At 44.5% G+C, this 13,401-nt stretch overlaps 1 protein-coding gene across 1 annotated transcript in view; it reads left to right on the top strand.

Moving 5' to 3' along the window:
* Positions 1-261: 261 nt before the first annotated feature.
* The window catches only part of fbxw7 (F-box and WD repeat domain containing 7), an 80,901-nt gene continuing 67,761 nt past the window's right edge, over positions 262-13,401 (top strand). The window contains exons 1-3 of the mRNA XM_030093016.1: positions 262-800; positions 9,837-10,085; positions 10,228-10,761. Coding sequence (XP_029948876.1) covers positions 648-800; positions 9,837-10,085; positions 10,228-10,761 — 936 coding nt within the window. The 5' untranslated portion in view covers positions 262-647. The remainder of the gene's footprint in view (positions 801-9,836; positions 10,086-10,227; positions 10,762-13,401) is intronic.

Raw genomic sequence — 13,401 nt, 5'->3', positions numbered from 1 at the left:
AAAGCAATTTCATTGCCAAGTTGGAGGAGCTCAGTCTGAGTGGTTTACCGCCGCCGCTGCCGCCGGTGCTGCTGCCGGTGGTGTGTACAGTGGTGGCAGCAGCGCTGAGGGGAATCGCATCCTCAGTGCACAGCAGTCGAAGGGAGTGGAAGAAACGGATGGATATGGTGGGAGACGAGCAGGAGTAGTGGCAGACACCGTGTCCTGTTTGTCATTTGCAGCCAAAAAAAAAAAAAAAAAAAAAAGGTGTCTTGTGGATGGAAGTGAGTTGGAGAGAAGCAAGAGGGGGGTGCTACAGCAGGAGGCGTGTGCTGTTTAGAGACAGAAGCACAGCGGCGGCAGTGGAGTAAGTGATAAGCGATCACGGGGGAAATGGACCGGCAAACTATACTTGCCAACTCGAGTGCCCTCACCGTGGATTAACATGCTCGTCGACGTCCGTACTACGCTCGCTTGAGACAAAACCTGCCTGCTCGGTGACAGAGTACCTGTGGATCAGGAGCACCATGTGGAATGCAGCACAGACGAGCCATCAGCTGTGAGGACAACCGAGGGAATTCAGCACAGACCAGAGAGTGGCTGCAGCTCGCAGCTTCAGTCTCTTTTCCCCTCACTCGCCTTCTAACCTCAGAGCAGCCGGGCTACTAATGAGCAAGTCGATGTGTGGCTGTGGCTGCAGCATCATCTCCTCTCTGATGAAGAGGCTGGGCCGCACAGCTTGCTGCTCAGATCTCCTCTCCTGCAGCCATACCTCAGAGCAGCTGCAGCGCCTGGCCACCGGCTGCCCGCCCCGACCAAAGGTAACAGCTCGTCACAGTTACAACAGAGTCTCCCCGTGAGCCGGAATCCCACCGTTTTGTGTGCAGTGCAACAAGCATGCGGAGCCCGACAGCACATCGCCGGAAAGTGTATCATCCTTGCTTATCTGGTTTAGTTGCCTGAAATGATTGTTCACCTCGAAGACCTGAACAACCAGGGAGAGCAGCACAATAATTGATTCTTTAATGGAACCTGGTGATTTAATGGCTGTCTCGCTACCTTGACAACTGAGGACTTGCTTTCCACTCGCGCGGCCGTTTAAATGGATGCCTTCAGTCTGCCTGTGGTTTACAGTGATTGCAGTGCCTCCTCAATTGTACAAAAAGCTTTTTCTAATGGAAGAAATGAAAGCCAAACAAGATTTTGTGTGTGTGTGTGTGTGTGTGTGTGTTTGCTTGAAAGTCTGAGTGCTTGTGTGTGTGTGTGTGTGTGTGTGTTACTGTATGGGGAAGAGTGCGACTTTGCTCTGGTGCTGGATGCTGTCGCATGGCCACTGCTTCTAGGGTTCCCTCTGCCTCACTGCTTGTCGTGCACACAATTGTTTTCAGGAGAAAGCTGGCACTGAATGGGATTTTCAGTCTCTTACTGGGTCTTCCTGGCAGGTGGCCATGCACACAACAGAGGAGATAGATTTTTCCAGTTTCTGAGATTTATGCTCTCACAAATGATGACAGAAATCCGCTGAGAAAATGTGGTATTATTGAGCCCGTTGCATGGCAACAATTCAGAGGAAAAAACACATAAGTGACAAATTTGGAGCCGTCCTAGACAAATCTTACATCTTATAGACAAAACGTGTAACGCTGCTTCTTTTTTTTCTGAGAAGTCATAGTTTTGCGAGTACTGAAGCGCTGTGTGAACGGGGGAAAAAAAGTGGCCTCCCTAGCTGAGGGATTTAAGTTTCACTATCTTCCTTTGAGACGTCACAGGGCACCAGCTCAAAATAGAGCCATCGATTAATAGCCACCACACTGAACTGAAAGCACAAATGTTTCAGCAAATAGGGTATTTATAGTGTTGTGAGACTTTGAAAGAAACCTTGAAAGTCATCCCCAATATTGCACTTCTTTACTCGAAGATTTCATGAGCTCAGAAGTTTTTAAAAGTATAAGCGTTTGTGTCAGTTGTTAGTTGTCGGGTGTAACGCGTCCTTTCAACTTTTAAATCGAATCATGACCGTCATTCTTCACTAATGCGCCTTTGTTATTATTGTGGAATTTATGTGGAGCTACTTTACATCAGCCGCTTGATTTAAAGCTACATTAATGATGTGCGTCTTGTAAATTTTTTCCTTCCAGCCTCTCCAGCTGTTCCGCTAAGGTCACATTGGGGTGATTTATTGTTGCAGTTCAGGGTTGTAAAGCTCAACCCCTGCTTTTTTTTTTTTTTTTTTTATGCTATCATCTAGGTCGGCGTGCCAGATATATCCAGCGGGTTTGACATCATTGCGCTAGACTTAAAGTCACAGTTCATCGATATCACATGTCTGAATCTCTGTCATGTCTTTACCATGGATTGTCAGTTTATTGCATTTATAAAGACTGCAGAGACATAAAGACACGTCTTCTTTCTTTGTTGCTTCTGTGTTGAAGCAAATGGGGAGATGGATAATTCAGACTTTAGCAATTCATTAATTGGGTCAACCCTGTGCAGATCCGTTCTACTGGCATCTTCATGATCTGTAGACGCTTCCTTCCACATGCTGCATCAAGCATGACATAACCTTCCACCGCAGTATCGATAGACATCTGTTCGCCAGCTTCTTTCTGAAGTGCTCTCCGTCGAGTCTGAGCGCACGCCTCGAGTGATGTCTGTGCATGGCACAGCTGGGGCTTCATCAGGTGCCAACTTGGCACCCCACGCCAGAGAAATTCTGTCCTCTACATATCAGCAGCCATACCAGCAACTGTCTGGTTGCATGTTGTCCTGGAAAAACTCCTGGGCCAAAGCCGTACGTCTTAATAATCCAACAGCAGGAAAAATCTTTAGTTCAGCAAGCAGCACTGAAAGAACCGCGCTTAAGGGCACAATTAAGGAGAGGCCGTCTTGCTTGGCACGCTGCAGCATGGCTGGCTGGGGGAGTGAATGCAGGCAGGTTACGCTTCCTTTTGTTTCATGTGTTTTTATGGGGCGACCTGGGATATTCGATAAAGCTATAATAACCACAATATTGACATTGTGGTTTGTTGCTACGATGAACCAATATACAGACGATGGAACGTTACCAGAATTGTTTTTAACCTTTGGACGCAAAGTCCAGTCGCAGTTTTCTTAAATGTCTCTTCGTCTTAAATAACTCATTTAATAAAATCCTTAATACCTTGAATTACTCTCTGTTTGCCAGCTGAAGTGGACTTCTGCAGGATTGAATTAATGACTAAAAACTTAATCCCAGTGGGTTTTGTTGCAGAGATTGAACTTTTAGACATATGTCATACGTCTCTCTTGCAAACTTAAAAGATTTAAAGTTTCTCATTTGAAATGCAAAAGATGGTTGTAGTTGCATAAGGAATTTTAGTCATTTTAGGAAATAAGATTAGATGTTTGATAAATGAAAAAAAAGCTGGTGTTTTATGATCTTTTGATAAGTGTGATTATTGTTTCCTTGCATTCTCTCAGAGGCTTCTTGAACACCTGGACACCTGGGTCACCTGTTAGAAACACATTCACACCTGCCCTCTTCAGTTTCCCAAAGCTATTTTTGCTGGCTTGCTGCTCTTTTAAGACTAAGAATAGAGACAGATGAATGAAGCTTGTGTCTGTAGACTCTGGGCTGTGTGCACAGTCTTTGCTCTTTTGCAGAGTTATTGGAATTCCACCTTCGTGTGCATTTGGAACACTAATAGAGCACTTTGTAAAATTCAAGAGTTTAACTATATTCTCGGTTGGTCTCCATCACTGTTTGCTCAGCTTAGAGTTGTCTGTACAACAATAATGAATTTTCTGTTATGTTAAGCACACTAATTACAGAATCTCAGTTGTTCCGGTAAAAGGCAGGGACAACCTCTGCTATTCATAGCCTTTCCCTCTCTGAGCTCGCTGCAATGAGCCGACGGTCCCGGGAGAGGCGGCTCTGCAATCTGAGATAGGTCTAATGCTTCCCACCACTGCACTGGGACGGCACAGCAGAGAGGAAGAGAAGCCTTACAAAGGGACCAGTGACTTCTCGCTCAAGGTCAAAGCAATTGGTACGAACTCCAGTAGATAAAGTATGTGAGCCGCCTCAAAATATTTTCTCATCTCGTATGTGGTGCTCCGAGGAGATTTGGAACTGCAGGCTGCATAGCTGATTCCTAATTTGTCACAGTTAAGATTAGCTTAACTGAGGCTTCATTTGAGCATTTCAATGGCCCATTGGCACCTTGTGAGCTACAGTAATGAAGATTATGTGCAATCCAACTGACAAAAAATTAACTTTCTCCAGACAGTTTAATCTTTAATAGAGAAATGACCTTGTGCGTAAATTATCACCCAGCTTTTAATTAAAATGTAAAACCTGTAGCAGTTTGTCAGTGAAAACTGAAGTCAGGTTGACCTGATGTGTTGTCCTCAGTACCGTCCGCTCTGTCCTGTAAACCTGTAATAAAGTTAAATATCTATAAACAGGATTCTGTAAAATTGATCAGATCTTCATTTTTTGTTATAAAGCCTTATAGAGCACAAGTTAAGTGTCATGCACCAGAGGTTTTTTTTTGTTTTGTTTCGGGTGTTTTAGTTCTCTGGTAAATCAGATATAGATTTGATTTTGGAGATTCTCTACCTCACTGCTAAAAACTGAAGCATAAAGTAACTCTGTTGCATCCAGTGGCTTTATGCTGTAGTCTGTAATTTGAGTAAAATTCATTGATTCTGAAAAGCTTATACAGATGGTGATGCTCTGCATGTTATTTACCCAACACACTGAGTCACCGAGTTTTTATTTTTTAAGTGTAATCATTTCCTGCCACACAAACCTTGAGTCATTCATTCATTCATTCTTTCTTTACTTGGAAATTTCAAGGTTTCTCTTCTCAAAGTAGGTCAGAATGAAACTGAGGATGCAGTTCCCGTGAAAAGTTTCTATCTTTGTAGTCTCAATTCATAAAATTGAGTCAAAGTTGTTGAGAAGCTGCTTCAGCCTTAAAGGACCCAGTGGACATCACAATATTAGTTATTGCTTATAAAAGTTAAGAAACTGATGGTTCAATTTGGTATTTTTATTACAATCCCCGCTCAGAAATGGTAGCATGGCACGCACATTTACATTCACATTGACTTTAAAGTGCTGCAGGCTTTAGTTACAGCCTCTGGTGACCTTATTGGCAATTCTTAACAGCGACATATTTTTGGTCTGAGGACTAATCGGCAATATTAACAAGTGTATTGAGCTGAGATCCATCGATAAGTCATGATGTAGTTCTCCCAGCTTGTGCTGGTTGTGTTTCCTCCGACTGACTTTGTAGAAACTTGCCTGATGTCCATGTTTGTCCTCTTTGACGTCAATGTATTGATGATCACTTAAAATAGACAAAGTACTTTATTTGGTTATTTGCTGATACGACTGATATAAACAATTGTTTTATTTCAATTGGATGTAGTTCATTTACTGACTGTAACAAACTTCCTCTACCAAAAAAAACAAAACAAAAAAAAAGGCTGATCACACTCTCAGACTCTCCGGTCTGTGCTACATTCTCGACAGTGCCTCTCAGGTCCCAGACCCAGTGTTTGGGAACCACTATTCATGAAATCAGTGCTTGATTTGCCCACATAAGCACTTTTCAGAGCACTTGAGCGGAATGTAAGAAGTGATATTGATAGTCTGTGTTCGGTCTTTGTGTCATCCAGTGCAGTGTGAGCAGCACATTCAGCGTAACGGGAGCATTTTGGTTATTTGCCCCTTGTGGTTCTGTTGAGTAGGCGTTCAGGGAGAGGGTTGCTCGTAAGTTAACCTTATTTTGAAATTCATCTGGGCTCCAAAAAAAAATAACACTACAGTTATGCTGTCGGTCACAGAAAATGTGGCTTTTTTCCAAAACATGTGCGCCACATTGTGATTTAGGAAGGGATGAAAGCGATCTGGAACCAGTATGACCAGAAGAGCTGTTTTTACCACTTTTCACCAAATAAAACTTGTTTCAGCTTAAGTATAAAACAAGTTTGAAAATTGTATCATTTTTAGCCAAATAAAGCAACACCGTGTTTTAACTACGTTCTGAGTTTATGTAGCAGTTTTCAGCTGTGTTTGCCGTTTCACTTTTTTCCATTGACCCATTAAGTTTTTGAAATGGACTACAGTTTACCACACATTGGAACTTAGTTAATTTGATTAATTTAACAAAAGAGACCCGGCCTCTGGTGTGACAGATGATGTTTCCATTAAGAAACATTTGTGTGCCTGGTTGGCATTCCTTACTGTGCATACAGCTGCTGACCAGAGTCTGATACAAACACTGTTGGAAGGGAAAACTGAAACTGTTTCTTGTGCAGGTTAAGCGCCTTCATACTAGTTTGGATTTGTGAGTTTCTTGGTCAATGTGTAAAAGACTTAATTTTCCATCCATCTTCTACTGCTTACCCGGGACCGGGTCGCGGGGGCAGCAGTCTAAGCAGGGTTTCCCAGACTTCCCTGTCCCCAGACATTCTTCCAGCTCTTCCAGGAGATCCCAAGGCGTTCCCAGGCCAGCCGAGAGACATAGTCCCTCCAGCATGTCCTCGGTCTTCCCCAGGGCTCCTCCTGGTGGGACATGCCCGGAACACCTCCCCAGAGAGACGTCCAGGAGGCATCCTAAAGAGGTGCCCTAGCCACCTCAGCTGGCTCCTCTCGATGTGGAGTAGCAACAGCTCTACTCCGAGCTCCTCCCTGGTGACTGAGCTCCTCGCCCTACCTTTAAGGGAGCGCCCAGCCACCCTACGGAGGAAACTCATTTCAGCCGATTGTATCCGGGATCTTGTCCTTTCGGTCATGATCCATAGCTCATGACCATAGATAAGGGTGGGGACGTAGATTGACCGGTAAATTGAGAGCTTCGCCTTTCGCCTCAGCTCCTTCCTTTCACCTCAGCTCCTTCTTCACCACAACAGACCGATAGAACGACTGCATTACTGCGGACACTGAACTGATCCACCTGTCAGTCTCTCGCTCCATCTGTCCCCCATTCCTGAGCAACACTTCAAGATACTTAAACTCCTCCACTTAGGCCAGAGGCTCTCCACCGACCAGGAGAGGGCAAGCCACCTTCCTCCGGTTGAGGACCATGGCCTCAGATTTGGAGGTGCTGATCCTCATCTCCATCATTTCAAACTCGACTGCGAACCGCCCCAGCGTATGCTGTAGGTCTGGGTTCGATGAAGCCAACAGGACATCATCATCTCCAAAAAACAGAGACGAAATCCTGTGGCTACTGAACCGGACCCCCTCCGGCCCCTGGCTGCACTTAGAAATTCTTTCCATAAAAATGACGAACGGAACCGGTAACAAAGGGCAGCCCTGCCGGAGTCGGACATGCACCAGGAACAGGTCTGACTTATTGCCGTTGTAGTATGGAATATGGACCCCCTGGAAAATTCTATGGGGGTCCATTTACAATCTTACACCGGCAATGCGGACCAAGCTCCTGCTTTGGGTATATAGAGATCGGACGGCCCTTAACAAGGGGGGCCCAGGTCCGTACTCCAAAAGCACCTACCACAAGATACCACGAGGGATGTGGTCGAACGCCTTCTCCAAATCAACAATACACATGTGAAATCCCACGAACCCTCGAGCACCCTGTGGAGGGTATAGAGCTGGTCCAGTGTGACTTAATTTTCTTCAAATGCTAATTTAATCATGACATTAACATGCATCCAGGAAATGATTAGGCACTGTTCTGTTTCTGGTGATATAAACTGCTTCTGTGGCATTGCAAAAATCTAGCAATTTGAAATGGAAAGCGCAGTGTAAAGAAATGAACAAATGGGCTGAACTCAGCGAGGCTTCATGAAATAAATTCTATGTAGAGACTGACAGCATCAAAAGGTGGCATCCATCTCTTAACTGCAAGTCATATCTTTAATTTTTGAAAATTTTCATTTTAAATTCCTCTTTGACTGCAGCCTTGATCCCCTCCTGCCTGGATGATAGCAGTCTCACACAAATATGCAGAGATATACTCAGCCAGTATTCTCACTAATTTTAGGTTGCTCTTTGCTGGAGGGTTGTTTTCTCCTTCTTTTTAAAATGCTCCATCACAAGGTGCTGTTAAATTTAAGGCAGGGAATGTGCTTGGCAAACTCAGCTTTCACATATTTATTTTCTAAAATCTTGTTTGATTTTTTTTGAGATGTTAGGAACTTTCCATAATTGAATCCTGCCGAAGACCGGGAGCTGTACTTGATGATACAAACTTATGGATTGAAATTGATTGAGCTGGCTAGAGGAGAAGGCAGGGTGCCCCGAACAGGTCAGCAGGCAAACACAGATTTATTTAAGGTCATCATTGGCTTAAAATGCTTGTTTCTGAACCGTAGAATTAAACTGGATGGCACAGAGCCATGTTTCCAAAACAGGTTTTATTTTTTGTGTATTCAAGACCAAACCAGAAATGATGTAGTCGAGTGGACCAATGACAGCCCTTATGGTCTGCATCACCTAGACTTGTACTTTAATGTCTTGGAGGCGCCCATCACCCGATGGGGGACAGAAAATTTACCTCGAGACCACTTTGCAACCAGCTTGATTTTGTGTTGTTTGAAAGTGTTTTTCCAGCATATTTGTGTTTTTTTTTTGTCACTAAACGCCTGTTTAATTGAGCAGACCTTCAAATTCTACACATTTTTTTTTGTTAAAGATACTTAAATGTGGAATCAATGGAGAATAATTATTTGGGAAATAATCCGCTGATTGTTGTGTAATTCTTGTCCAACCACCGTTGTGATGTTTTAGAAAGGCTCACAGTCTGGTTCCTGACTTGTTTGATCACTTTCTCACTCAGTCATCTTGCATTAGAGGCCGCTGTGGCAAAAAGCTGAGTGCCTTGGTGCTTCCCAATACTTAATCCCCAATTATGATAGTTGCTTTTAAAAGCTGATATATTGATTAACTCAAGGATGCCTTAGACTCATAAGTGGCTGTGTTTTCTATATAGTCCATCTTTTTTTCGAGTAGATGCACCAAAAATCTAGTATCAAAAACTCATCCTCATAAACTGAATATGAAAAAAGTTTGATTTGATTCATGACATAGAAATGCATGTATCTTCAACCCAACAGCAGTGCGTGCTTCAGATAAAGAGAAGATGTATTGAGTCATTCAACATCCTGGTGAAGTTGCACCAGGCTACTCAGTACTTGTTGCTTTCCTGAACCCGATATTCCATATTTTGCCTGCATTAATGAGTAAATTTCAAAGAGAAAAGTTTAAAAAGTAAAGAGTTGCTTGCCTGCATATTTCACTGTCATTCTGAATGAAAAAAAGAATTAGTTTCTTCTTAGTTCTAGTTCTTGTAAATGTCTCTCGCTTCTTTATATAATTTGAAGGGAAATTTCCATCTATTGTCTTCATGAACTTGTAAATTTAGAGTAACTGGACACAATTTACAAGGTAAACCACCAAGCCTTTTATTTTCTGTCAGCTACACAAACAGTAACAGGAACTGCTGAAAAAGCGTCTGGTATATTTAACTTAGATTATATTTTATGATTTGTTTTAACTTCATATTTAAAAGACTAGGCTGTGTTTATTGGGCTTGTTAGAAGTTGGAATTCTAGTCGCTCTCAAGGCTGTTTTGTTCATCTATCTGCGTTTCAGACGGAACATCCAGTGCTGTGTGATCTGAAGCCAAACACAAGCACTCCCACCTATTTTCTACTGCTGAGCAGCACCACTATCTCCAAGAGCAAGCCTCCATTATTTTGAATATGAGAAAACAATACGTATTTAGTGATATGTGAAAGTTTTCCTCTTCTCTCTCGGGCATCTGCTTTGCTTTAGAATGACCATCAAATGTCAGTAGCGTGTGGTAACCGTGCTCTCCTCTGTCTGTGCTTTTCCGCAGCATGCCAAGCCGTTCTCCTCCTCAGACAGCCTAGCGAAGGTCCAGGAGGTAGCAAGCTGGCTTTTGGAAATGAACCAGGATCTGCTGTCGGGGGGCAGCAGCAGCAGGCGGAGTCGGGGGCCCGGGGGTCCGGCGGTGCGAGGTAACGCCTCCTCCACAGCCCGGGCACCCCAGCAGGCGGCAGAGGAGGGCGACGAAGATGAGCACATGAACCGGGTAGTTGAGGAGGAAGAGCAGCTGCGGCAGAGGGTGAGGATTTGTTGTGATGTCGGTGGAGAAGTCTTCCTCAGATGGACTCTTTGGAGTTGAAGCAGAAACTTCTCTGTCAGTTTGGTCATGTCTCACCTCAACGCTGCTGTGTGTGTGTGTCTGTCTCTCTGGGCCCTGGCAGCCGGAGGCGTCGCAGGTTGACGGCGAGCGGGAGCAACCATGGGCGCCCAGCGAGTTAGGAGCCAGCAACGGCCCGCAGGGAGACGAGGAGGACGAGGACGGCCTGCCAAACGAAGTGAACGGGGGAGAGAAAGGCGCCCGGTGGATGCTGGGACCGGAGCAGAGGCGACTGCGAGGCCAGCCGCTGGGTGAGGAGGAGGACGAAGAGGAGGAGGAGGAGGAGAACAACAACAGCAGCAGCCAGCAGGAGGAGGAGGAGCCGGAGGAGAGGACAGAGGGCGGGGAGGGCCAGGGGAGGGAGGAAGAGGAGAGGGAAGAGGGCGAGGAGGAGGAGGATGAGGATGAAGAGGAGATGGACCAAGACAGTGATGAGTTCGAACATTCAGCGGAAAGTGGGAGAGAGGAGGAGGAAGAGGAGGAGGAGGAAGGAGAAGGGGAGGAACGGCTGCAGTCTCCTTCTCTCAGGAACAATGTGTCTACCCCCAATAATAACGTGGACTCGGGATGTACACACCAAAGCTCTTCCAACAAGAAGGTAAGCACAGCTGTTCGTGTGGAACTGTTCACGCTCTTCGGGTGAAAAACCGTCCCTTTCCAAACGTGTGAATATTCATGCAGTGAGGTTGTTTTGCAGAGAGCCGCTTAATGTGCCGCGAAAGGCGAATCGAATTTAAATGGACACACACAGAGGGGAATCCGCCGCAGCACGTTCAGTGAAGTTATCAACAGGCAGACAGACTCCAGGTTATTTTCACATCACAGAGCAGCTCCACCTGTGTGGCGCTGCTGCCCCTAGCTCCACATTTAGTGCAGCAGCTCCACCTTGTGGCGTAACTGTGTGATTGCGCTGCACCTCCACACAGTCAACATTAGGCGGCCTCTGGGTTGAATGGTGTTCTGGATGTGCGTTTCATGTAGGTCCATACAGGATGTACCAGAATGATAGAGATCACATAGACGGGGTGAATTTGGAGGGCAGACGACGGGTTTTGGTAGAAAAGTGTGATGTTTGTGATATTCAGTTATTGACTTGATTAAATGAGTCTGTGCACAGAGAGTACAGAATTAAAGATGTGTCCAGCCTTGTCGGGCTTTGATGGGACTGTTCATGCAGTTTTTTTTATTAACAGCGGAAGTATAAATGTTGCTATCTTGGGTCCGGTATGCACAAAGCTGAACCTGTTTGAAAAGTAGGTCTGCTGACTGTTGACGAAGCAAAGATGAAGCATGGACTGAATTGACTAGTTTTAGCTTTGCTCACATTGATGATCCTCCAGATGTTCCAGTTACCTGCATTTATTGCTGTTCTACAAACCTTCTTACAGATCTGCAAATACAATTTATCTGACTTTTTTCCCCACAGTGACATGATGATTTGCTGGTTTTCCTTTGACTTCTCAACCTTGTCAAAATATTTTTCCAATCTTGATGCTTACAGATTTTATTGCCCAAATCTCAGATACAAAATTGAGATATCAACACTAATTAGATATTTTATTTGTAAGAACTGTCAAACAATCAGCAGGAAGTTGCCATTTTTCCATGTTGGGAAGTTCTTAAACATCACTTCTGAGCTCATGTTCCAAATATGAGACACACTAGTGAATAGTGTTTGTGTACCACTGATGACTTTATGGCTGCAGAGCTGTATTTTTCCACTTTCTGCAAGCAACAACCATGTCCCCAACAACCTCCGATGAAGGGAACTACATTTAAAATTGGAATTTTATTGTTTCTGTAACTGTGATAAATCTTCAGAGCAGTGGTGAGTGCAGGTGACCATGGGTGAGTGTTTGATGCCTGACATCATGAGTAATGATCGTAACAAAGAGCGGCGTGCGGCACTGTGAACTCTCAGGCAGCAGACTGCCATAACTTCCCTCTGTAACAAAACCATCACCCGCGATCCAAAAGGCTCTGACGCAGCACCAGACCGGTGTTTCAGCATTAACGTCGGTGCCGTGTTTCAGCGATGACAGATGACACCACTGTTTAGTATGTTTCTGCGGCCTTCACAGCTCCTATATTTAAAAAGGCAGAAATGGAGCCGATGCGTTTTCTCAAAGCTATGGATGATAATCATATCTGGAATGTGTTGACATAAATTTTAACAAGGAAACCAGTAAATCCAACGAGAGACATCTTTGTACTGATGTTATGGAAGGTCACGGGTCACATATGTGTATATTCAGGGCAAAGGGGGGACGGTTCAAGTTGTGGAAGAAGCAGGATCTGATCAGCAGATGGTGGTGTGGCTCTGTTCCTCTTTCAGAATGACTTTTGTATTGTTTTTACTGCCCCTGTAGCAATAGGCTTCTTACTCTTTGCTTTACCATTTTTCAGTTTTATCCTTTAGGATATTTTCTTTTCTAAAATTGCCTCGGACACAGGTATTCATCCATCCACCATTCTGGCATCGATTTTAAACAGGCAGTGATGGAAAGGTTTGGGATTATCCAGACATGTCACCGTTTCATCACAGGGCATACACAATGGCGACTCCTTTGTGTTTAACTTAACATGTTGGGAAAACCCATACGTGCACGGGGAGAACATGCAAAGTCCACACAGCAGCTCCAAACCCAGAATAAAAAAAGTGTTCTTCTCGTAAGGCCAGTATGCAGCCTGCAGATGTCCAAATCCCGTCGTATCTAAAGAAAGCTCTTGTACTCTGAACAAACGGATACAAACACAGGAAAAAATGACCCTTATCTCTACAATTTTTGAACAGTAAATCTGCGACGATTTCCTTATTGGCAATGGAGCATCATGACTGTTGCTGATGGATGACAAGTCTTTTAACCTGTAGCAGCTGTTTGCTTCACTTTGTGCCATACCTGCCATGATATAGGCGTCGGAGCCTTTGATGGAGATATTTCTCCACTGCCTATATCCTCCTAAATATAGCCATTAGTCTGAATTCGCTCCTCTGTGCCTCTCACCATCTGACACAGCTGTCAGATAAGTTTGTCAGGGTCTCAGTCGCTGTAGTGGGGGCAGCTGGCTTTGATGTCGAGTGCAGCAGGTTCTGTTCAGCTGCGGATGCTGAATGCCTGGAATCAGGAGGTGGTGCCAGGGTCACATTTATGATCAGTACATGTGCGATGTGTAAAATCCACAAGTCTGTAAATCATCTATCAGCGGACCTCACGAACTCCGACATCATTATTTCAGA

The sequence above is a fragment of the Salarias fasciatus genome, chromosome 6 (genome assembly GCF_902148845.1).
Source record: "Salarias fasciatus chromosome 6, fSalaFa1.1, whole genome shotgun sequence".
NCBI lineage: Eukaryota > Metazoa > Chordata > Actinopteri > Blenniiformes > Blenniidae > Salarias > Salarias fasciatus.
The sequence above is the reverse complement of the archived record's forward strand: the minus strand, read 5'-3'. Positions and strand labels throughout refer to the sequence as shown.